The 27,514-nt window shown below is 34.5% G+C and overlaps 1 protein-coding gene across 5 annotated transcripts in view; it reads left to right on the top strand.

The window, feature by feature from the left end:
- Positions 1-27,514, top strand: part of MIPOL1 (mirror-image polydactyly 1) — a 487,859-nt gene that overhangs the window by 76,667 nt on the left and 383,678 nt on the right. For all 5 annotated transcript variants that reach the window (XM_056811003.1, XM_007473186.3, XM_056811002.1 and 2 more), the window contains 2 exons: positions 24,203-24,434; positions 25,984-26,119. In XM_056811003.1, coding sequence (XP_056666981.1) covers positions 24,203-24,434; positions 25,984-26,119 — 368 coding nt within the window. The remainder of the gene's footprint in view (positions 1-24,202; positions 24,435-25,983; positions 26,120-27,514) is intronic.

Below are 27,514 nucleotides of genomic sequence, written 5' to 3'. Positions count from 1 at the left end.
ATAAGCCCTCCAAAGGGCTCCACTCATCGTGCTGCTGGAGTTTATGTGCCCATTATTCCTCATTTTGACTATAGGTCCGTTTCCTCTTTTTTCAATATACTTCTTTAATGATATATTTTATTCCACTTATGGAATTGATAATGTATTATGATTTTAATTCTTCAGAACATAGCATTTAATAGTAAATTTCTTATTTAAAACTCCTGGGAAAATAAAACATGAAAATAAGAATAGATGTGATAAGTAGAATAATAGCCATCCCTGAAAGACTTAAACATATTAATAGAAATGATTTCCATTAGTTTAGTTCAATTCTATAGAGAGACTGCTTCATATGATCATATACATAAAACCAAAATACCCTTAAAATTCATAATTACTTGATAAAACACATATTTTACTTATTATACATGATAGCATAAAGAACTAATGGTATTCATTTAGGATAAAATAAACTTTTGTAAGTATTGAAATTTCTATTACAATTCAAAATCTCAACACTAATGGTATCCTAGAAGATTTTATATGCACTTTATGGCAAATATGAATTTGATTATATTTCATTATCCATGTGCCTTAGGAGAGGTTAAAAAAGACATGTCTTAGGGCTGATTAAATTTACTGTTTATCTCCACAGGACCTAGTTTAATAGAGTGATAGTGGCTTCTCACACATTACCATCTAAGAATACTTGAGAGAGTGGTTCAGGACCATTGGCAGCTGGCCAAAAAAGAGTGATTCATTTCCAGAGGAAATGTGCAAACTCCAATTGAAAAACGATTGAGGATATAGTCCATTATGGAAAAGAAATCCATTACTTTAAATACATTTATTAAGTCAAGTTGGCTTTTGGGGATATCTGATTTTATACTTCCTGTAAATATAAAAACTGATCAAAACAAGAGGAATCTGCATTTCAAATAAGATTAAATTTTGTAATATATAAATTTTACAATAAACTATTTTGTAAGAATACCTTCTGTCGTAAATAATTTCTGTTAATTAATAGGACAAAATTTATAAGGAAAAGTAGAATTTTAATGTAAATAACATTTAAACCAGCATACATTGTGTTCAAATATGTGCTTCCAAAATTATATATATATATATATATATAGCATATTGTTTTTTGGAAACTCATTTTTAGAGTTTTTTAAATTTTAGAACTTTGAATCAGTAAAAGTCGGCTTACATGTTTACTAAGGAATTTAGTCCATGCTTCTACTAGTTGAAATTATACTAGCATAATAATTCTAACTTTTGTGTGTCATGAATCCCTTTGGCAATCTGATGAAACCTGTGGACCTCCTTTCCAAGTAAGATGTTTAAATACACAAGCTATAATATATAGTAATAGAAAGAAAAATAAATATTTAAATATTTAAAGATATAATTTTTCCCCATGTCTAAATTCATGTATCCTTTAGAGGGAGACCTGTACTAATAGTACTACTCCTAATAAAATCAAAACAGTAGATTTTTAAATCAAGGTATGTCTGCTACTTTACATACTTTGTAATTTTTGTAAAGCATCAACATTGAAAAGTGAATTTTATACAATTTTTAATAGTGCATCAGTACTTTTCAATATAATTCAGTGAATTCATATTGTCTTTTTGCTTAAAGTAGTTTATGAGTACCAAGTAATGTTTTTGAATGATAATTTCCAAAAAATATTTTTTATTGATTTAGAATTTTGCTCAAGAAAAAGAAATGTAGACTTAAATAGAAACCAGAGCAACCCATACATTGCAAATTGGGTGAAAAATATTATTTTGTAGTCCAACATTCTAATCTGCAGTTTGGAAGGATTTTTTGGTGTTTCCTTATAAATGCCATTATTTTATTTGAAAAAGTCCATATAAAATTATTAAAATGTATGCTGGATTTTTTAATATTAAGACTGGATTAAAATTGAGCATTTTTGTTTAGGGAAGTCTGTAATTTTTAGAAATGAATATTATTTTTTCCACTATTATGTTTATTATTACTTGGTTAGCTAGCATAGTTATTTGAAGTATTTTTCTAATGCATTGCATGTACTATCTTTCATAGCATCTTTAGAATTAAATGAATGGGAAGAAATTTTCTGATATGATAAAGATTACATATATGTTATTTTCAAATTTTCTTCTTTTCTTCTCTCCTCTCCCAAATTCAGAAACATTGGTTCTTATTTAGGACAATTAGATCACATTAATTTTGTTGAACTGGCCAAAATACCTTAACTTTATACTGGAAAAACAAAACAAATACTTCCTACTCAAGGGTTCAGAGCTTATTTCTTTTGTGTGCACAAATGTTTCAACTTGCATACATAGGATGAACAAAGATCTATACATAGATCTACTTACAAAGTATAAAGTATATTACTTATATGCATTTGGTACATACTAGATACATACCTAGTATGATGTATATCACAGAAAAGATTACCAAGTAAAATTAGTGAAGAATTTTACAATTTGAAACTTCCCATTTTTATTGTACTCCATTATATTTTAAATGTTAGCATCATAATGGAGTAAATAGTGGTCAATCTTCCTTTTTCCTATCATTTTCCAGAAGAATTATAATTTAAAACATATTAGTATAACAAAAATGACTGTTTCCTTTCAGAAACCATTGCTTGTGTTTTATTAACAACTAGTATGGAGCTTAAGATCAGGACAGGGCTGCATTAGAACAGGTAAGATGAGCAAATACATGACAAAAAAATTTCATTAAAAAAGCAGTCTTTGATCTCCAGCGAATGCAATAGACTATCATCAGAAGGTTCACTTGCATCTTTAATAGACCATTTGCTCTATATGAATTTTTTTTGTTGGCCCCTTGTTACCACAAGTGATCTTTTCCTTTTTTCCCCTTAATAATAGTAGTCATCTAAAATGAAAAATTAATTTTTAAAAATTACTTTTCTAAGGCTAATCTGCCTAAAATTTTTAAAACACTTTTACATTTCAAAAAGTTATAAATGTACTTGCCACTGGGCAATATTTTACTGAGTCTACAAATGAAAGAATTTACCTTTCCTTTGATTCAATTATTTTATGGAGAAAGAGTGAATTTGAATAAAACACAACTATTTTTCAATTTAAAAATTATATAATAATTCTTCAGACTGCATTGATAGCTCAAAGCCCTATATTTAAACTAACCTTAATTATGAGTGATAAACAGAATATTTACCTATCCCTTATGAGCTGCTGCTGATATGTAAATTTATTCTTTGACTTTGCACAAATACACTTTTGAGCTACTGCTTAAACACTTTGAGGTCCTTAGCCAAACAGTTTTAATGATGCCTCTAATATTATGAAAGTGTGACATTTGATGAATACTTTGTGTAGTTGTGATATCTGGGAATATGTAAACAAAAAAAAGAGGACATCTGAGTCATCATGCAACACCTAGATAATGTATAATTTTACTGTCTATAGCCATCTTGACATTTTTTTATCTTCCAAAGGCAGGTTTCATTTGGAATCTTAATCTGAGATTTATTTGGTGGGTCTTGAAATCATAGCTAGGGTTCCCACAGGAAATGGTCCATCCACCAACAGATTAAATGGCAGTCCTGCAGTTGTTAGGGGAGTTCTGCATTTAACACATATGCATACTCATTCAGTCAGCACTGTGGAGAAAAATTAAAGTAGTAACCCAGGTTTAGGAACAATGTAGCTAAAAAGTCCCATATTTGCTGAATGACAAAGGGTTATATAGCAGCATTTCATTTTATTATTCGTCCTTGAATTTCTTGTTTGCTTTGTTGAGTCTGCTGACGAATACTAATAAATGCCTGCAACAATCCAGACGAGAGATGCCTGGCAACAAAGCTATGCGGTGGACCTCCCTGATCTTCTCCAGTTCACAACCTGACCTTTTGAAAAATTGGCTGGGCTAAGCTGCAGAATTTGGGTGTAATGGTTATTGTTAACTCCAGCTTTAGGATTTATTAATTTGTGTGATCAAGACTTACCTATACTTCAAAGTTTCAAAAGACCAAACACAATCATCCACCCATTAGAACTAACATTGTGTTTCAGTGAATCCCACTTAGTATCTGACTAGTGATTCTTTTATTTTGATGTGTTCAGAATCTAAAGATGCTTTTAAAGTAGAACTGAGAGAGACATATAAAAGAAGATCTGGGGTTTTCTCTATAGCTAATATGGATGGGATAACCTTATAGTAATGATTTATGAAATTACATTTTAATATCATTGAAAATGTGTATTTTCACACATACATACAATGATTATACTTATAAAACATGATTAACATAAGTAATTAGTTTTAAGAATTTTTTATTTGCCAATTATATTTAGGTTGATATTGGACTTAAAAAAAAGTTTATGTATTCTCTGTTAAATAAGTATGTATGTGTACATATATACACACATATATAAATTATGCTTGTATTAAGAAAAATGGGGAAATATTGAGTTAGAATTGTATATTTTGTTATGTATATGAAGCAATTTAAAAGCATTTATAATAATATGTAATATTGAGAATAGTTTTATTCACACTATTTTAACCCATAATATGCTACTCTACATGTGAAGATGACAATTTAAATGAGACTAAATTTTGACTTATTTCAATTCTGGAGGTGTCAAGTAAAGATATTTTAAAACCTCTTAAATTTGCTTTGTTCTATCACTATTAAATTCAATTAAGTAAAATTTATTTAACATCTCTAATGTGTATAGATCAAAGGATAAAAAGTATAGAGATCAAAGGATAAAAAGAAACAACTCCTGCCCTCAAGGAGGTTGCTTTCTATTGGGCAGAAATGTACACAAGTGAGTTTATACAAAATAAATACGAAGTCATTTTTAGGAAGGTGTGGAAAGAACATTATCTGCTATTTTAAGCAGATCTTGTGCTAGAAATTTGCATTATTTTATTATACATGTTACCAACTTAATTCAAGCACACTGTTGTGTTTTTTTAAACTCACATTTAACAAATCAGTTCAACACATTAAATACTTATATAATTTGTTTTGATGTGTCTTTGAGTGAGGTAAAAAAAAAGTACTTACTTTGTACAATTCAATATGCTAAGTGCTTGTGATAAAAATAGAATGTAAGACATTTCCTACTTTCAAGGAATTAGGGAAAGATAACACACAAAGGGGGGGTTTTAGCTATAAGGCAGATAGAAAGGCACTCTGCCATTTAGGTTACAGTGATAAAGCAGATTGTTATTTTAAAGTCATTTTTATTTATTTTGTTAAATATTTCCCAATTACATGTTAAAAATGATAATCATTTAAAATTTTTTTGATTTCCTAATTCTCTCCCTTCTACCTTGCCCCCCCCCTTCTTGAGAAGACAAGCAATTTGTTATCAGTTATACATGTGAAATATAATAGATGATATTGGAGGGTATATTTGATGGATACTAGATAACTAGTAGATTAGGTAGTTATCTTCCTTTGCCTACCCTCCTTCCTTTTATACTTCCCTTCCTCCCCTCTTTTTCCCTTGTTTCCCCTTGCCCCTTCTTCTTAGCTTCTAAGTCACTTAGGGTGAACTATGATGTTTCAGAGGAAATACTCTTTTCTCTTCTTTATCTCAATTAAGGGTTTATTGGGGAAAACAGGAAAGGTAAGAGTAAGAGGGTTGGGTTTTCCCTATTATCTACAGGGAGCCTTTGGTTGGAGGATATTGAGAGAAATGGCAATTAAGTCATTACCATGAAAAGAGCTAGTCAGAGAGAGATATATGAACTATTGTTCTTCCTCTTCTTCCTTCAAATCAGCCAGGGCACCTCCAACTTGATTATCCCAAGTCCCAGAGATAAACCCAGCTTCTTCCTTCAAAATAACCACCATCAGCTAAAAGCCCTCAGCCAAGTCCCAGAAAATCAGTCATCGTTGACTTGGCTCTAAACTGCTTTTCCCTGTAACATTCCAAATGGAATTTTCCTTTGATTGACAGCTGATCAATATCCAGCTTCTTTTCTTGATGCATGTCTTGCAATTTCTCTCTTCTCCACAGAAGTCATGCAAAACATTTTCATTTTAGCCATATTACAAAGGAAAGCAAAAAAAATAAAACAAAATAAAGAAAGTTAAAAAAGCATGCTTCAATCTGCATTCAGAGTTCATCAGTTCTCTTTCTGGATAGCATTTTCCATTATGGGTCCTTTGGAATTTTTTTGGATCATTATCTTAGAGTAGCTGAGTCTTTAACAGTTGATCACCCTTACATTATTATTGTTACTATGTTCAGTGTTCTGGTTCTGCTCATTTCACTTTGTATCAGTTTAAGACTTCTCAGTTTTTTCTGAAACAATCCTGTTTATAATTTCTTTTTTTTTAATTGTTTATTTACTTATTTTAAAGCATTTTTCCATGGTTTCATGATTCATGTTCTTTCTCTCCCCCCTCCTGGAGCCAACAGGTAATTCCACTGAGTTATACATGTATTATCACTCAATACCTATTTCCATATTATTAATTTTTATAATAGAGTAATCTTTTAAAAACGCAAACGCCAGGGGGCAACTAGGTGGCTCAGTGGATTGAGAGTCAGGCCTAGAGATGGGAGGTCCTAGGTTCAAATCTGGCCTCAGACACTTCCCAGCTGTGTGGTCCTGGGCAAGTCACTTGACCCCCATTGCCTAGGCCTTACCACTCTTCTGCCTTGGAGCCAATACACAGTATTGACTCCAAGATTGAAGGTAAGGGTTTTTAAAAAAACAACAACAACAACAACAAAAAAACCAAAACCCAAACCCCATCTCCTTTACCCACATAAGCAAATGATAAATCATGTTTTCCTTCTGTGTTTCTACTCCCACAGTTCTTTCTCTTGATGTGGATAGCATTCTTTCTAATAAGTCCCTTGGAATTGTCCTGGATCATTGCATTGCTTTAGTAGCAAAGTCTATTACATTTGACTGTACTACGGTGTTTCAGTTTCTGTTTACAGTGTTCTGGTTCTGCTCATTTTACTCTGCATCAGTTCATGGAGTTCTTTTCAGTTTGTATATGTGTGGCGAGAAAAGACTTAATTTGTTCTTCTCAGGGTGGGATCCCATTGCAGACCCCACATGCTTTGGGTTTAAAAACAACTTTTTAAGGACATTCAGTTATTGCCATAGGCCCAGTGAGTTAGAGATCTTTTCTCTCAAAGAAAGCAGACCATTAGACTATCCTACCTCCTTATCTCCCCTGACCTTTAGGAGTCAGAAGAGCAGCTCTTGAGTACATAGCTGCCTCTCCATAAACCCCCACCCTCCCTTGCCTGGTGAAACTTGTGTTGAGATTCATGTTGGATAACTTCTTGTTTTCAGAGTGCCTAGATTTTTACACCTAGATTGTAAGTTCTACCCCCAGACCATGTGGTATGAGACAGAGGGGGCTTTGCACCAGGATCGATAAAATGCTTTTATCTGTATAACGCATTGAGCATCGCCATTAGGGCCTGCCCTTTTACTCATGAGTAAGAATAAAGACTGCATTTTCTACTAACTACTCTCTGAATCCTGGTTGGTAAGTATAATTTGGGCAGGTGGTTGTTCTATTTCATCCCACACATTATGGAAATCATTGCATGTCATTTCTTATAGAATTATAGTATTCCATCATAATCATAAACCATAACTTGTTCAGCCATCCCTCAGTTGATAGGCATCCCCTCCCAATGACCAATTCTTTGTCACCACAAAAAGAGATGGTATAAATATATTTTTCACAAATGGATCCTCTTCCCTTTGGGACAAAGATCTAGTGGTGTTATTACTGGGACAAAGGACCAACCCAGTTTTGCAGTTCTTTTGCTGTAGCTCCAAATTGTTCTCTCAAATGGTTGGGCTAGTTTATAATTGCACCAATAGTGCATTAGTGTCTCAATTTTTCCACATTCTCTCCAGAAAAGTGTGGGGCAATATCTCAGTTATTTTAATGTGCACTTCTCTAATTAGCAGTGATTTAGAACAATTTTTATATGGTTACTGATTACTTTGATTTCTTCTTCTGAAATCTGCCTTGTTCATATACTCAAGTGTTTTCTTTAATATTATTTGAGGTCTAACCAGGAAGGCTTACACAGAACCTTTTATTAGGAGTAGACTGAAACCAGGGATGACTTACCAGGGCAAAGAGTACTTACTCATGGATCCATTATAGAGAACAAAAAAGAGTTGGCATCTATGTATCTCTGACTTCGGAACAGGGTTGCAGATCGATTTTGAATTAAGGCTGGGGCCTGTAATGTATTTGTGACCTTAACTGTGTACAAAGTGCCCTTCTTAATCCAGTTCAGTTCAAGGAACTATAATAACAGCTTGGATCTTATAACTGTGCACCATGATAAGGAATGGTTGAAGATTTGGGATCTGAGTTTCATATAGGGTAAGGAGTATTCTGGCAACTTCGTTAAAATAACAAAGTTATTTGATTTGATTCTGGCATGGGATCAAAAATTAGTCATGAACTGATTTTGGAGCCTGTGATTGTTTACCAGTGAAATGAATAAGGTCAAAGATCCAGAATGGTTAGGGCCAAAAATTATGAATGAGAACAAGAAAGTAGTTTTATCACTTATTCTAGAGCAAGTTCTCAGATTCAGCCTATAGACCTAAGCTGAGTAATCAAGACAGGCTGCTGAAACCTCAGGAAAACTTTCAGTTTTTTCAATCTGAATTTGTGAAGCCTTTGAGTTAGCTGACTCAATAATACTTGTATTGTTCACAAAACTGAGCTTCAACCAGGAGTAAGCCTTTGATTGTCCTTTCCTCAACCAGGGTTCAGAGCTAGCACAACTGACCTTTAGGGAATAAATTAGACATCATCCTGGACAGATAGCTTTGGGCATGCTGAAAGTTTGTACATCCTGGTAAGAGTTGCCCCAGAGATTCTTGAAGAACAAACACTTTATGCCTAGAGAAAGCAACAGAAGGATACCAGAGAATACACATCAAGATCAAACAAAGCCTCCAAAATTCCATCCTCTAAATTCACTGAGCCTAGCCTAACATAGAGTCCCAACAACCAATTTAGTTAAAGGTTAGTGAAAATAAAGAAGTCAATTCAAGAAATAAGGCTGGAAAAAAAGAGTAAACAAAAAAGACTTTCACAGTAAAGAACTGTTACGGAGCCATGGATTCTGAAGACATCCCAGAAGAACAAAATAACTGCACATTTACAAAACCTCTAAGAAAACATAACTTGGCACAAGATCAATTTGAATTCCTGCAAGAATGGGCAATAGTTTATAAATCATATTATAAATAAAATCAGAGTTCTAGAGGAAATATTTAGGAGAATTAAGAGCTTAATGCAAGAGATACAAAGTCTAAATCAAATAGCCAAGTCCTTGAAAATTAGAATGGCCCCAACAAAAGTTATTTATTCCATTAGGCAAGAAAAACTACAAATCAAAAGACTGAAAAAAAGTAAAAGAAAGCATATCATATAAAAATATGTGATGTTGAAAGCATCAAAGATCCTGAAAACTGAAAAAAAGTATGGATATACTTTAGATCATGAATGAAAATTGCCCAAAATCCAAAGGAGGAGGGGGAAGGAGAGGGGAAGGTAAGAAGAGATGATGAAGAGGATAATGAAGAAGAAAATGGTGATGATAGTCTTGGGAACATGATATCCAGAACAAGGATTTCCACGTCAAATTAAAAAAAAATAACCACCAAAAATCTTTAGATACTAAGAATTACACAAGACTTCACAGATACCACAATAAAGTAGTAGCAGACTTAATATATGTTATTTTAAAGAAAAACTGCTTTAGAATTACGATGTTTACTATTATATTATTATATTAAATTGAGTATAAGCCTACTGGGAAAAAATAAATTTTTAATGAAATAGATTTCTAAGCATTCATAATGAAAAGACTAGAGGAGTGTAGAAACTTTGAAATTCAAATGCAGAGCTCAAGAGAAACATAATAATGGTAAATATATTTGAATCATTGGAAGGAACCTCAAAAGGATGAAGACTATGTTCTAATGGGACAGTCTTGCTTGGACCTTATACAGACCAGTTCCCTAGTAATTTAGGTTAGATACTAGAATAAAATGAAACACTTTTAGGTTATTCGGTGGTTAATGAGAAGAGAAAATCACAGCAGGCAAAGTATATTCAACAAGTATAGGTATTAAGGACATCTTGATGGTTTAGCTTAGAGAATCTTCCTTGCCTGAATTACTAGCCAAGAAAGGGTCACTCACAGTTACTTTGTACTCAGTTGATAAGAAAGCCAGCCAATTCTTTAGACATGTTTCAATACCTTTTAAGGAAAAACTGTCCTGATTTACTTGAGGAATTGGGAGTAGAGGGAAAGGGTTAGGATAGTGCCCCTACCACACTACATTCCTTAAGGTCTTTAAGGTTTTTTTAGGAAATCTTTCATTGCTGAAATCACTATAAGGTTGCTATTGGTCAGCTCTGACCTCCAGCATTCAAGAAGTCACATAAAATAAGCATTAATATATGAGATAGTGAGATGAAAACTAAAAGAGAAAAACTAAAGCAAAATAAATGAAGGAGTGACAGAATCTGGAATAGTCCCAGGAAGTATTGAGTCTAAATGATCAGGTCCATATAGTTATTAATGGCAAAGAGATAATTGAACACCATAACTTAAGAGTAGTTTTGTTTATCTCAAAAGAAAAGGGTGGGGGTAATATATTAGGTTGGATAGGGGTGTGGTAGGACTACTTTCTTACATAATTGGAATATGTAAGAAGACTACAAACAAGGAGGAAGTAGTTAACTTTTTTTTTTAAACATTATTTTATTTGGTCATTTCCAAACATTATTCATTGGAAACAAAGATCATTTTCTTTTCCTCCCCCCCTAAACCCCCCCCCCTTAGTCGACACGCAATTCCACTGGGTATCACATGGGTCCTTGATTTGAACCCATTTCCATGTTGTTGGTATTTGCATTAGAGTGTTCATTTAGAGTCTCTCCTCAGTCTTATCCCCTCAGCCCCTGTAGTCAAGCAGTTGCTTTTCATCAGTGTTTTTAGTTGTGGATAGTGTTTTTTAGATCCCTGCAGATTGTTCAGGGACATTGCATTGACACTAATGGAGGAGTCCATTACCTTCGATTGTACCACAGTGTATCATTCTCTGTGTACAATGTTTTCCTGGTTCTGCTCCTATCACTCTAGATCAATTCCTGGAGGTTGTTCCAGGTCCCATGGAATTCTTCCACTTTATTATTCCTTTGAGCACAATAGTATTCCATCACCAACATATACCACAATTTGTTCAGCCATTCCCCAATTGAAGGGCATCCCCTCATTTTCCAATTTTTGGCCACCACAAAGAGTGCAGCTATGAATATTCTTCTACAAGTCTTTTTCCTTATTATCTCTTTGGGGTACAAATCCAGCAGTGCTATGGCTGGATCAAAGGGCAAGTAGTCTTTTATTGCCCTTTGGCATAGTTCCAAATTGCCCTCCAGAATGGTTGGATCAATTCACAACTCCACCAGCAATGAATTAATGTCCCAACTTTGCCACATCCCCTCCAGCATTTATTACTTTCCATAGCTGTCATGCTAGCCAATCTGCTAGGTGTGAGGTGATACCTCAGAGTTGTTTTGATTTGCATCTCTCTGATTATAAGAGATGTAGAACACTTTTTCATGTGCTTATTAATAGTTTTGATTTCTTTGGCTGAAAACTGCCTGTTCATGTCCCTTGCCCATTAATCAATTGGAGAATGGCTTGATTTTTTGTACAATTGATTTAGCTCTTTGTAAATTTGAGTAATTAAACCTTTGTCAGAGGTTTTTATGAAGATTGTTTCCCAATTTGTTGCTTCCCTTCTGATTTTAGTTACATTGGTTTTGTTTGTACAAAAACTTTTTAATTTGATGTAGTCAAAATTATTTATTTTACACTTTGTGACTCTTTCTAAGTCTTGCTTGGTTTTAAAATCTTTCCCTTCCCAAAGGTCTGAAAAGTTTACTATTCTGTGTTCACCTAATTTACTTATAGTTTTCTTCTTTATGTTCAAGTCATTCATCCATTCTGAATTTATCTTGGTGTAGGGTATGAGGTGTTGATCCAAACCTACTCTCTCCCACAGTGTCTTCCAAATTTCCCAGCAGTTTTTATCAAATAATGGATTTTTGTCCCCGAAGCTGGGGTCTTTGGGTTTCTCATAAACCCTCTTGCTGAGATCATTTACATCAAGTCTATTCCACTGATCCTCTTTTCTGTCTCTTTGCCAGTACCAAATTGTTTTGATAACCACTGCTGTAGAGTATAGTTTGAGATCTCAGACTGCAAGTCCTCCTTCCTTTACATTTTTTTTTTCGTGATTTCCCTGGATATCCTTGATCTTTTGTTCATCCAAATGAACTTTGTTATGTTTTTTTTTTAATTCAGTAAAAAAGATTTTTGGTAGTTCAATAGGTATGGCACTAAATAAGTAAATTAATTTGCTTAGGATTGTCATTTTTATTATGTTAGCTCATCCTACCCATGAGCAATCAATGTTTTTCCAATTGTTTAGATCTAGTTTTAACTGTGTGGAAATTGTTTTGTAGTTGTGTTCATATAGTTCCTGTGTTTGTCTCAGCAGATAGATTCCTAAGTATTTTATATTGTCTAGGGTGATTTTAAATTGTATTTCTCTTTCTAATTCTTGCTGCTGAAATGGGTTAGAGATATATAGAAATGCTGATGACTTATGCGGTTTTATTTTGTATCCTGCAACTTTGCTAAAGTTGTTGATTATTTCGAGTAACTTTTTGGTTTATTCTCTAGGATTCTTTAAGTAAACCATCATATCATCCGCAAAGAGTGACAGCTTGGTCTCCTCATTGCCAATTTTAATAACTTCAATTTCTTTTTCTTCTCTAATTGCTACTGCTAGTGTTTCTAGTACAATATTAAATAATAAAGGTGATAATGGGCATCCTTGTTTTACTCCTGATCTTATTAGGAAGGCTTCTAGTTTATCCCAATCGCAGATGATGTTGGCTGATGGTTTTAGATATATACTGTTTATTATTTTTAGGAAAGGCCCTTCTATTTCTATACTTTCTAGTGTTTTCAATAGGAATGGGTGTTGTATTTTATCAAAGGCTTTTTCTGCATCTATTGAGATAATCATGTGATTTTTGTCAGTTTGCTTCTTAATATGGTCAATTATGTGGATGGATTTCCTAATATTGAACTATCCTTGCATTCCTGGTATGAATCCTGCCTGGTCATAGTAGGTGACCCTCGTGATGACTTTCTGGAGTCTTTTTGCTAGTATCCTATTTAAGATTTTTGCATCTGTGAACCTTAAAAAATTCTCAGATCCTACTTCATAAGGTTGGGTTAAGACCATTCCCCATTGAGACCATTCCCCATTTAGGCAGTAAAGGTACTTAGATCAGGAATGTGAGACCTCTACTCCACCCCTACTTAAGTCTGCCCTAGGGGAAGATGAAGAAGAAACTCTTTGCTGAACAATGAAAAGTACTTAAACCCATACTTATAGTAAGACAAAGTTCTTTAAGCCATGCCTATTTTTGGATATAATACAAAAGGGTGCTAAGTACCTATAAAGGTCAGGCAACTTGTGAACTTATAAGGAGCAAAGAGGTGAAAACTTACTCAGAGATTCTAGTCTACTCAGGTGTGAATTACTCAAAAGATTAGTCTACTCAGGTATAAACTAAGAATGGACTGTCCTTTGAAAACCGTCTACTGTGATTGGTAGATATAAGAATTTAGGGGAGGTGACATAGGAGAAAATTCCTTATATAAGGAGTTGACAGTCTCCTAAAGAGAAGAGTCTCTAAGGAGGCTCTGAAGCGAGGCTCTTGAGACAGTCTCTTGAGGACAGTCAGCTGGGAAAGGCTGAATTGAAGGAGGCAGGTGGCCAAGGCTGAATTGAAGGGTCTCTCTCGGGGACATTCTGAGACATTGAGATTCAGGATTGAGCTGGTGGAGGCAACTAAGATGAAGCTGTCCTGGTGTCACTAGAATCCTTGCTTGGAGAGATTTTGTGGTGAGTGATTGAGGACTGACTGATCTTTCTTTTAGGGCTTACGCATGGGTTGGCCAGGGCTGCCCTAGGCCAGCCTATCCTTTTCTCATTATTCCACTTTTCTCTCAATCTCTCCTTTTTCTTTAATTCCACATTTGTATTAATTAAATTATCTATAAAACCCAGTTGACTTGGGTATATTCATAATTGGGAATATTTCCCTGGCGACTACCTTATATTTGATTTGAATCAAGATACTGTAGTGAAAACATATTTTCTGGGGTCACACTTTACTCATCCACTCTTTTATCTACAACAATTTAATTCTTCCACCATTTTAATCACTACAGTTTATGACCTCAACTATTTTAATTATTTCAGTTTATGGCAACCACGAAGGGACTGGGAAATTTTTAAGGTTCACAATCCTAACCTTATGAAGTAGGGTCTGAGAATTTTTTAAGGTTCACACATCTATATTCATTAGGGAGATTGGTCTATAGTTTTCTTTCTCTGTTTTTGACCTGCCTGGCTTTGGGATCAATACCATGTTTGTGTTGTAAAATGAATTTAGTAGAACTCCTTCTTGGCTTATGCTGTCAAATAGTTTGTTTAATATTGGGAATAGTTGTTCTTTGAATGTTTGATAGAATTCATTTGTGAATCCATCTGGACCAGGGGATTTTTTCTTAGGGAGTTCTTTGATGGCTTGTTCAATTCCTTTTTCTGATATGGGGTTGTTTAGGTAATTTATTTCTTCCTCTTGTAGTCTAGGCATTTTATATTTTTGTAAGTAATCATCCATATCACCTAGATTGCCATATTTGTTGCCATATAATTGAGCATTGTAGTTTTTAACGATTGCCTTAAATTCCTCTTCATTAGAGGTGAGTTCTCCCTTTTCATCTTGGATACTGTCAATTTGGTTTACTTCTTTACTTTTTTTAATTAGACTCACTTGTCCTTTGTCTATTTTATTTGTTTTTTCAAAGTACCAGCTTCTAGTCTTATTTATTAAATCAATAGTTCTTTGACTTTCAATTTTATTAATTTCTCCTTTGATTTTTGGGATCTTTAATTTAGTCTTCATCTGAGGATTTTTAATTTGTTCACTTTCTAATTTTTTAATTTGCATGCCCAATTCATTGACCTCTGCCCTTCTTAATTTGTTAACATATGAAGTCAAGGATATAAATTTCCCCCTGAGTACTGCTTTGGCTGCATCCCATAGGTTTTGAAAGGATGTCTCATCATTGTCATTTTCTTCAATGAAGTTAATTGTTTCTACGATTTGTTCTTTTAACTAACTGGCTTTGGAGAATCGTATTGTTTAATTTCCAATTAATTTTCGATTCATCTTTCCATGTTCCCTTACTAATTATTATTTTCATTGCATTGTGATCTGAGAAAGTTGCATTTATTGTTTCTGCTCTTTTGCACTTGTTTGCAATGTTTTTATGCCCTAATACGTGGTCAATTTTTGTGAATGTACCATGAGCTGCAGAAAAGAAGGTATATTCCTTTTTATCCCTATTTATTTTTCTCTACATGTCTACTAACTCTAATTTTTCCAAGATTTCATTCACTTCTCTTAACTCTTTCTTATTTATTTTATGGCTTGATTTATCTAGTTCGGATAGAGGAAAGTTCAGGTCTCCCACTAGTATAGTTTTTCTATCTATTTTGGCCTTGAGCTCCTCTATTTTCTCCTTTAGAAATTTGGATGCTATGCCATTTGGTGCACACATGTTGAGTACAGAGATTTACTCACTGTCTATACTGCCTTTTAACAGGATGTAATTAACTTCCCAATCTCTTTTAACTAGATTCATTTTTACTTTGGCTTTGTCAGATATTATGATTGCGACTCCTGCCTTCTTTTTGTCAGTTGATGCCCAATAGATTTGGCTCCATCCTCTTACTTTCACTCTATGTGTATCTACCTTCCTCATGTGTGTTTCTTGTAGACAGCATATGGTAGGGTTTTGGATTCTAATCCACTCTTCTATTCACTTGCGTTTTATGGGTGACTTCATTCTATTCACATTCAGAGTTATGATTACTAGCTGTGTATTTCCCAGCATTTTGATTTTTGCTCCTGTTCCTGCCTTTTCTCCTTTCACTCTTTCCTTCTACACCAATGTTTGCTTTTAAACAGTCCCTCTAGTTCCCACCCTTATTTTACTTCCCTTTCTGTCCCCCTCCCTTCTCATCCCCCCCTTATTTTCCCTGTAGTCTTTCTAAAATTAACCCCCTCCCCCCCTCCCTTGTTCTGCTTCCCTCCCCACCAGACCATTTGTTACCCTTCTACTCCCCTATAGGGCACAAATCTATTCTTGGCCCCCAATGGATTGGATTGCTTTTCCCTCTTTGAGTCAATTTCAAAACACCTAAAAGTTGAGTATTTCCCGTCTCTGACTTCTTTACCCTTCCAGTGCATTGATGTTCTCCTCCCTCCCACAATGAGCTTCTTTGTGACATATAAATTTACCCCCGTTTGTTTCTTTTCCCATTTCTTTTAATATTAACCTGTTTTTAATATATATATATATGTGTGTGTGTGTGTGTGTGTGTATATGCATACTCATGTGTATGTATTTATTCATGCATATATCTATATACCTATTTATGTCTTGTCCTTTCATCCTATACAGTTTGTCACTGTTCCCTCTAAGTGTACTTCTTTTTGCTGCCCACGTAATAACTGTCTTTAAGAGTTACCAATGACCTCTTTTCTTATAGGGATATATATCATTTTAATTTATTGAGTCGCTTAAAAAATTTTTTTTGTTTTGTTTTGTTTTTCTTTTTTCCCTCTTTTTTAATTGCCTTTTGATGATTCTCTTGAGTTCTGTGCTTGGACATCAAATTTTCTGTTCAGGTCTGGTCTTTTCTTTACGAATTCTTGAAATTCTTCTATTTTGTTGAATGACCATTTTTTCCCCTGTACGAATATAGTTAGTTTTGCTGGGTAGTTGATTCTTGGTTATAGACCTAGTTCCCTTGCTCTCTGGCATATCATATTCCATGCCTTTCTTTTTTTCAGTGTGGATGCAGCCAGATCCTATGTTATCCTCACTGTGGTTCCTTGGTATCTGAATGACTTCTTGGCATCTTGTAATATCTTTTCTTTGGTCTGATAGTTCTTGAATTTGGCTATAACATTCCTGGGTGTCGTCAGTTGGAGATTAAGTGCAGGAGTTGATCTGTGCATTTTTTCAGTCTCCACTTTTCCCTCTTGTCCTAGGATATCGGGGTAATTTTCTTTAATAATTTCCTGTAATATAATTTTCAGGCTTTTTCTTTTGTCATGGTCTTCTGGTCGACCAAAGATTCTTAAATTGTCTCTCCTTGACCAATTTTCTAAATCCTCCTTTTTGTGAATGAGATGCTTCATATTTTCCTCAATGTTTTCATTCTTTTGGTTTTGTTTTATAGTGTCCTGCTGCCTTGTGAGGTCACTTGGTTTTAGTTGTTGTATTCTGGATCTTAAAGCCTGGATTTCACCCTTGAATTTTTGGTCGTACTTTTCCTTTTGGTCTGATTTTCTTTGGAGGTCATCTTTCAACCTCTTCACCTCATCTTTCATCTGCTTTGCCTCATCTTTCATGTCCTTTGCCTCATTTTCCAGCTGGTTGATTTTGGCTTTCAAGACACTATTTTCTTGTTTTAGTTCAAGTGCCTCTGTTTCCAGATGATTTATCTTAGTTTTTAAGTTCTTTTCCCAATTGTCTTCAGCCTCTCTTAATTGTGTTTTGAATTGCATTTTGAGTTCTTCCAAAGCCTGTATCCAATTCGCTGGGATTTCTGATTTTTCCTTTGCTGATCCCTCCCCCTCTATTTCGTTTGCTCTTTGCTCATTACCTGTGCAGAAGCTGTCTATTGTAATTTCTTTCTTCTTTTTCTGTTGTTTGCTCGAGTTTATCCCTTCTTTGCTCCCTGTATTTGTCTGTGCTCTTGCTCCTCTCATTTTTTTTTTTAGTTTTTGGGGCTGTCAGTCTCATTTCTTGGAGCTTTGCCAGATCTCTTTGTACAGTCTCTACAGGAGAAATGTTAGCTTCCCTCTCCTCTGGAGGCTTTTGATCGGATTAAGTTCAGCTGGGTTGGGCTGTATGTGCTCTGAGGCTGAAGTCTCCTGGAAGGCTGGGCAGCCCAGCCTCTCTCCAGTTCTCTCCAGCTGCTTCTCTGCTGTCCGCAAGGTTCCCCAGAGCCTTTGCCTTCCCCCCTCTTCCCAGGTTCCTGTCCTTGCCAGTGGCCCTGCACTCTAGGGAGGAGGGGTCCTGGCCTCCCTGAGCTCTGAGGAGTCCTGATGGGGTTAGGTTCAACTGGATTGGTCTGGATGTGCCCTGAGGCAAAAACCTCCCTGTGAGATTGGAGCCAGATGGAAGGACCCAGCCACGGGCCTCAGTCTCTCCCTGGCTTCCTACCCGCTATACACGCTGGACTCTTCGAGCCCGGCGCCCCGCTGTTCATATGGTAGACACTCGAAAGCAGCACCTTTGCCTGCCCAGAATTTCCCGCTGCTACTCGGAGCTCAGTTCTCTGGGTTAGGGGGGAGAGGTCCTGGGACCTTTCTTCTGCCTTCCTCTTATACCCGAGTGTTCTCGGATTCCGGCTTTGGGGGGGTGGGGGGCGTATCTGTTGATTTGAGTCCAGAAGTAGGGTTCCCAGCCTCTGTCCTGTTGTTAAGTTTGAATTTTAGTCCCATTGGAGCATTCAGTTTGTGATCGGTAAGGAAGGGTTTTCAGAGGTGTGAACTTTTGCTGCTTCTAAGCCGCCATCTTGCCTCCGCCCCCTTAGTTAACTCATGAACTTTATTTTTGTCTGGATCTGTCAAAGGAACTTAGAAATCAAATTCATGAACACCTGGGGGGGAAGGAGAAGATATAGAGAGGGGAGGGAGGGGAAGAAATGAAGAAGGGCAGAATGCATTAGAAAGCATAATCCTACTGCAAGTTGTATACAATAAACATTTGAAATACAGAAATTGTCATGTAATAAAAGTTAAAGATTAGGTTCCTTCATGCGTCAACTAAACTCTTAAGAAAAGGAATATTAATCATGATCCAGCATGATAACACCAAAATTGGACTGAATTTAAAAAGATAAACTGACAAACTTCATTTTTGCTTAAAGACACCATATATAATAAATTCTCTATTTAAATAAATTAATAAAATGTTTGTTTATAGTGTCCAAAAGTATGTATGTGTTAATGTGTGTGTACTTGTACCAAATCCATACAAGTTAAATGGAGAAATGGATAGCAAAATTATAATAATTGGGGATCTCGGTGTACCCTTTTTAGACATACTTAAATCACACACACACATACACAAGAAAGAATTTAAGAGCCTAAATAGAATTTGAGAATAGCTAGACACAATTGATCTTGTGACTATTGCAGATTGAGAATATAAAGTAGAAAATATCTTTTGTAGCCATATATAGCACCTTTACAGAAATTTGTCCTCACATAATCAGGAAAGCAGAAATATTTAACCCACTCAGTCCTGATCATTGTCTAATAAAATTATGTTCAATACAGAACCATTGATGAATTTAAATTAATTGAATACTAAAAAACTTTCCTAAGGAACTGATATGTCAAAGGACAAATCAAAGACATTTGTTATTTCCATCAAAGAAAATGACAACTATATAACAATGAAATTTTGGGGGTGAGGCCTCAAGAGTAATGAGGAACTTTTGGGCTTCATGTCTGACCTTGGCAGAAGATGGTTTTAGACCAGCTTCCTAGTAGTCTTTGCTCAGTCTGTCAAGGAAGCAGCCTGGCATGAAGCACAACAAGAAACAAGGCTAGACAATTTCCATAAAAGTTGGGACTGAGGTTTAGCCCACTAACTCAGGTCTACTGATACTATCCATAACTAAAAGGAACGAAAAAACAAAATGAAAAGTTAACTGAAGCATAAGCTCCCAATCCAACAACTAAGGCTAGTGATGTGAGAAAAATTAGGGGAAGTAATGATACTTTGTACTTCCAAAAGCAAATAGATTTTAAGAGAAAAGACTTTGGCAATAAGAACTAGAAGAGTATCTGGAATAAATGGGGAAAAAAACAGGAATTAAGGAAGGTGGGAAAGGAGGAGCTACAGCACAGATTTCCCTTATGAGTACTCTAGCATGGGTAAGAGAATTCTCTAGTAAGAGAATCAAGCCAACTGGTAATTATGAAATCTAAAGAGAAAAAATTTTTTTCATATAGATTACCATAGGAAAACAGACCTGGGGACTCCAGACAAGATATAACTAAGAAGGGCTTCCTGCTGTATACTAGGGTGGAGAAGTCACAGATCCAGCTATTACAGAGACTTAATACTGTCCTAGAATCAGGAGCTGAAGTAAACCAGTAGTCTCCCTCTGACTCCAAAAGTTATTTAAGGATGCAACTTTGAACTATAAAAGCTAACCAGCAGTTAGCTAGGTGCCATGTAACGTGTTCCAGGTCAATGAGTGGTCATATATCCAGCTCAAACTTGGCCTAAAGCTATTTTGGGCAAAGACTAAGTGGCTTTCCTGGCTCTGATTCTGGAGAAAATTGATCCATCATTACTCCTGCTTGGTATCATACTACAGCTTAGGAATCTTGAGGTAGGATGCTTACATCAAAGACAAGCCTAAACGTTCTGTTACTTTGAATTCATAAATCCATAAGCTAGCTGATGAATTGGATACAATATGTATATTTTTGGACCTTCTATTAGGAGTGAACCTGCTAGTCTGTTATGCAGACCAAAACCTGCGTCAGGAGCTTTCAAAACTCAGTCAGACTGAATCAGATTTCATCTTTGATCAGCCTACTTAAGAGGGAGTAGAAAGCTTTCTGAATTGAACTGTCCCTGAGATCTGAAGAACAAGGTGCTCAATTCTTGGAGAATACAATTGAGGACCAAATAAAACCTCAAAATTCTCTTCTCTAGTGCTCAAACCCTGATCCTAACATAAAATCTCCATTCAGGAAGTAAGGCTGATAAAAGAATCAGAAAAAAAATCACCCCAATTTTAAAGAGCCATTATTGTGCAAGGGACTCCAAAGACACAAACTCAGAATAAGAGAAAACCAAATTATCTAAAAGCAAAACCTCAAAATAAGAACAAAAATTGACCCCAAAATTCATATAGAAATCCTGGGAGAAATAAAACAAACCTTTAAAAAATGTCAAAAGAATGAGGAAAGAACTAGATGACAAAGTTGTAAGAAGAAATACAGTCAATCATCTTTACAAAATTCTCTAAACAGATCTAAAAAATGCACTAAATGATATCTGGATTGGAAACCAGAAAATGCCCCAATGAGTCATTTGTCCAGCCTGTTGCATAGAGAGCCAAAAGAGGTCTATGCACAATGGCAACCTTTTGGGTGAGGAGCACAGTACAGATCCCTCCAGTGCCCAGGGAGAGATTGTGTACCTGAGCAAGAAAAGGTAGCAGATCTGAATTGGGACACACCTAGACTGATACTGAACTATTGTGATGATGAAAATTGTGAACTAACAGCTTTGTCACCCACTACACACTTCTATCCAGGATAAAGTGAGAAGGGGACCTACACAGCCAAGTTGCATTCCTGGGACTTGTTTTCTTTGGTTTAAAAAACCCCCAACAAAAAACCTCTTTTAATATTTGCACAATCATTGTAAAACAACAACAACAACCCTTATCTTCCATCTTAGAATTAATACTTGTTAATTAATATGGGTTCCAAGGTAGGAAAACCATAAAGACCAGGCAATGGGGGTTGTGTTTTGTCCAGGGTTATAGCTAATAAATGCCTGAGGCCAGACTTGAACTCACAATGATGAGACCTCTTGACTCTAGGCCTAGTACTTTATCTAGCTGACCCAAATCTAGTGCTTCCCTATTATCTGTGGAAAAAATATAAACTCCTGTGTTTGTTTTTAATATCTTACAAAATGTGGTCCCTATCTAGGCTGGTGTATCCTTCCTTTCCCCAAATTCTATGATTCATTTCAGAGCATTCTGTCTGATAGACAATGTCTCCAAAATATTTTAAGTTTTTTGACAAAAATAGGGGAGTTTGATAGCGGTGAGGAAATGGGGGGACATGAGTTTCTGTTTTGGGCATACTGATTTTTCAGATGTCTAAAGGATAGTGATGACAAACCTTTTAGAAATTGTATGCTGTGCCCCTCCTTACCCCTCAGACTGAGTGCCATGTACCTCCCCCTCAGAGACCAATGTTGTCTCTCTGTCCCTGCCTTACCCCAGACAAGGGAGGGGGAAAGTGGTTTTAACACTCCTCTTAGGAGGGAGAAAGCACTTTCATTGGGCTGCTCTGCAGAGGGGTGGGAAGGTGCTGTGGAGAGTGGGAAGGGACCAGCTCCCTTGGAGTCCCTCTGCCTTTCTAGTAATTATGGTGTGTGACACTGAGCATGCCCACAAAGAAGTCTCTGTGTGCCATCTTTGGTACACAGGGTATAGGTCCATATCCCAGTTCTAGGATATCCAGTTACAGAAATCCCATAAGCATTTTTTGTTGTAGAACTATTGAGTTGAAAAAGTGAAGTTAGATATAGATATTTGTCAGTTAACCACATAAAGATAACAATGGAAGCAGATGAGATACCAAAATAGATTGTACAGAGAGAGAAGAGAAGGGTCCAGGATAGAATTTTGGAAGTATGACAGGGATGAGTGGCTCTTGCTCTCTCTAGTCCTGTTTCCTCATGTATCAAATGAGTGAATTATAAAAAACTCTTATGTTCTATTACCCTTTAAAGAAGTTTTTAGATAAGCAAAATTATTTATTGAGTAAAGACCATTTTTATTTAGGTGACTTTGTTAGGCATAGATATTTCATAGTATCTGTCGTGTTTTATAGTTTTGAATTTGCGTTTAATATAAATTAGAGTGCTACATTTCAATAATTATTTAATTTCTTAAGAATATGGTGGCATTTTTTTGAAATCTCAGTTTAAAAAATCATCTAGTAAAATAAACTGACTTTTTTGCTGCCATTATCAGATTGTCTAGGCAATAAAAGACAAAGAAAATCTTGTAGATATAGAAGAGTAGGTATTCTTGTAATAAATCAAAAAGCAATCTTCAGATTTATGATTTCCTCAATTATAGAACTGTAGCTCATAACAGATTTTGATATCGAAAGACATATAGACATATCATTTTTAACATTTAATTAGGCTGATGAAAATCTATATCCCTTTCATTTAATTACACTGAAATTGACTATAATTTTAAAATGTTTTTTAACTTTTTACTTCCAGCTGACGCATACATTTCAAAAGCATATATTACAAGGAAATCTTACTGATCTAACATCCTAGACTAGCTTTCTTTGTTTCTCTCTGTATAGAAAATTTCACTAACAATGTTTTCCATAACTCTCTTAAGCATGTTTTGTGTTGTTATTTGATGTTTTCTTTGTCCCTAACAAGATTTCTAATAGCTTTCATTGAAGGAAGACAGACTATATCTATCTTTGTGTCATTCATAATTCCTCATAGTGCTTAAAATGCTTGTTGAAATAATGTGTAAATATGAAAATTATAATGTTAGTTTATGATTATTTCAGTATGTTCTCACTGGAAAATTCTCCTGTGAGAAATATTTTTGAATAAGAGATTAGATTCCTATTGTTCCTCAACTTCCTTTTATTCCACCATAGGAATTAAGAAAGTCTTAGTCACTATTTGAAAGCCAACAATCATTTGTTTTAGAATAATGTAAATTATCACTGCACTCACCACTTGTGCATATTTTTTGATTTTCTGATAGAAATGTTTACATTTAAAATTTTATATTTATAGTGAATTTATAAGAACTTAACATTAAATCCTTAAAACATGTCTATAATATAGTTAATATCTACTAGTTGGCTAGGAAAAAATAGTAGGTAAAAAAATATTCATTAATATAAAGCCAAGGAGTAGTATTTCCAGGCATATAATCCACTGCTTACTAGTCCTTAATTCTGAAATAGTGATTCTGTATTACTTTTATTCTGTTTGACCTACTGGGAAAGAAGAAAGGCTTTAAAATATTCTCCCTATCTATTTATTTATTAATTAATTATTAGTAGCAACCATTACAAGATAAACTTGCCTACTTGCTAACAATACCATCATAAGTGGCACTATGTAAAACTGAATTTCTGTAAAAATCAGAAGTATTTTTCTTTAATCATAATTTAAAATCAAATTATATTTTTAATATATAGATGTTGTTCGAAGTTACCATGAACAAGAGATTATAGTGAGAAATCAAAATTCACAATCAGATGACCAACTTGTTACCAGTTCTGCTGGATGCTTGCAAAATGAACAAAATAAACTAGTAAAACAGACTGCGTTTGAGGAGACAAAACTTCCAGTGGAAAATCCAAGGTGCTTTCAGGTCATTGACTTCCGCCCAGAGGATGTTACTATGTATTGTACTACTGAAAAATTCAAGTGAGTATTAAATGCTTTCATTTAAAATCAAAGGCAAAAATGGGGAGAAATGTATACTTGGTTAATAAATTTGGGTCATATTTCTACTTTTGCAATTTTTATATATTTGAATATATGGCATAGTGTTCTATCATTTCTGTTCCTTGCTGTTGAATGGTAGCTCAGTATAATGGGTTGTAAGAATTTGGTGTTAAGAATATTTAGGTTTACATCCTGCTTTCAGATACTTTCCAGCAGTGTGACTGTTATAGGCAATGCACTCACACTTTTTGATGCTCAGTTCCTTAATGTGTAGTTAATATACTTTCTAGAACCATATCTTATAGAGCTGTTATGAGGAACAAGAGATAATATATGTACACAATTTTACAAACAATAAACATATATAAATATGAGGCATCATTACTTTTTCCATAGAATGACTCAACACAAATTAATTTTGTGGTTCAAGAATGGGTTCAAGAATACTATGATGCTTTTTCTACCACTAAATATATTTCTATCATTTTTATTTTGAAAGCATAAAGATAGTAGAATGCTGAAAGTGTCTTGAGTTTGGGTAGGTGGTACAAGTAGATAGAACACAGGACATGCAGTGGAGAAAACTTGAACTCAAATCCTGCCTCAGATGTTTAAATCACATGTGTGACCCTTGGCATCTATCTTCTCAGAGACTCAGTTTTGTCAATTGTAAATTGAGAGGGTTGAAATAGGTAACTTTAAGGGAACTTCCAGTTTTAAACCTATGATACTATGAGCCATTAACCATAAAATCATAATTGGACCAGTTTTAAAGACATATTTAAAAATATGTCATACATATACCCTTATATCCTTCGCACTTAAATCAATGAAACTGATGTTCCAGGTACTTTCCTGGACTTCATCATTACCATATCCCAGAAAATTTTTATGAATTTCTCATGAAATTGTTTTTTAACTGTTTAAAAATGATTGTTTAAATCATTATAGATGTTATTTGTCTTAAGAGCCTTTCTTTTTTAAGGGCTATTTTGAGATTATTTTGAAAGGTCTCCTTGAACATTTTTGGAAACTCATCACCAGGGAGTGGTTTATAGTGAGTTTTTGTGCCACAATCCATCCTCTATTCCACCCCTTGATTTAGTCCCACCTGGCAGCCAAATCTGTTGGTTTGAATTATAAAAGTATTGATTTGGGGTCAGTGAAGATTGTTAGAAATATTTTCTTCAGTCAGAATTACTTATAAGATGCCTCCTTTATTTTCTAATTAATTAACTGCTGAAGGAGAGTTATGTTTTACATCCTTTTTATTCTTATGTATTTAAAAATTTCAGTTATTAAAGTCATCTAAATTTGATTTTTATGATTTACCAGTGCTAGTAATTTTAAACAATAACACCTTGAGTCTACTGTATTATACCAAATTTCAATTTAGTACACAATAAACAACTATTAAAAGAAGTTCATAATTAGTATAAATTCATTAGGAAACTTTATGAACATTTGTATTTTAACCTTTAAGATAATAATTATCATATGTATTTTGGCTTTGATTTCTTTATTGCAGAATTACGGAGCATAGAAACAGTGATCCATTCTGTGATTTTATGGTACCTTTTCAAGTTGCAGAAAATGTGGATAAAGACAAGACTATCTCCCTCCTTCAAAAAGAATTGAACATTCTCAGAATAAGTAATAAAAAGGTAGATTATAGGTAGTCTGATGACTGTATAACTTGCTTTTAACTGTTAATTTACTGTCTTTTCACCTCTTATAACTTAGTTTTATTGTTTGTTTTATTCTAACATTTTAACAATAGCTCTATAGTTTCCCAGGATTGGCTAAGGGGGATTTTTTTGTATCTTTTGTGCCTTTCCAGGCATTGATGTCACATCTATCATAAAGTTATAAAGTACTCTGAACATATACTGAAAAAAAATCCATTGATAAATTACTATGCTTTTTTCAGAATTGTGCAATGTGAGATTTACAAAAGCTAGTTTCAAATTACTTTTTACAAAGTACTTTTTCTTTTTTATTAGTTTTTGCCTTGTATTTTACCTCTCTGAAATTTGTAATGGAGCGCTAATGTATTGAGATTTGGCAAGTAGTTTTCCTTTTTCTTTGTTTTTCCTTAGGCATTGTTCCCAAACTCATAAATTATCATGTTGTTTCACCACCTTCTTTGAATCTTATGCCAGTTTTATTCCTTTCACCATAATGGCCTCTTCTATCTTATTTTCTTCTCTTCTAATTCTTTGTATTCCAATATTTCTAGCTGTTGTACTAGATCATTTTACCTTCTTGTATAATTCATGTTTTTATCAAAGCACTGGCATTTCTGATTATGTTGTTTTACTTATATAGAGCCCGCTTATAAAATACTATAGCACTCAAACATTGGAATTAATATTTCTGATATTGAGTAATTTTTTAAATGAACCTGTCATTTCATTGATATAGAGAATTACCAGTAAGTAATTCTTTCTACCAATACAGACCTGTACTTTCTGTTAAACTTAGAGTCTTAGAAAATTGCCTCAGACCACTAAGAGGCCAAATGACTTGCCCAAGGTCCCATAGTGATTATGTGTCAGAACTGGGATTTCAACTTTGGTATTTCTGATTCTGCTGGTAGCACCCTTATCCACGATTCCAGGCTGCCTCTCAGCATACTTAGAATTAGTCATGCATGTTTTAGAATACTTTATTCTGTTTATGCCTTTATAACTAAAGTACATTGTGGGGAAATTTGAGATTTTCTATAGGTTTGGGTTTCTTAACCCAGGGTACATGAATAGATTTCAGGGAGTTTATGAACTATTTCATACTTTTTTTCTTTATAATTTTGGGCACTATATTTTAAGGTAATTGGTTTCCTTTGTAATCCTATGCATTTTATTTTATGCATTTAAAAACATTATTCTTAGAAGGGGATCTGTAGTCTTCCATAGATTGCCATAGGGATCCATGACACACACCAAAAAAAAATCCCTGTTATAACAGAACAATAGAATGAAGAAAGATTAGATAAGAAAAGAAGAAAAGAAATATCAAAAGAGAATTCAGTAAGAGTTTTGAAGTATATGGAGTAATTT

Source organism: Monodelphis domestica, chromosome 1 (assembly GCF_027887165.1).
Source record: "Monodelphis domestica isolate mMonDom1 chromosome 1, mMonDom1.pri, whole genome shotgun sequence".
NCBI classification, from domain to species: domain Eukaryota; kingdom Metazoa; phylum Chordata; class Mammalia; order Didelphimorphia; family Didelphidae; genus Monodelphis; species Monodelphis domestica.
This window is presented reverse-complemented; position numbering and strand designations above follow the sequence as displayed.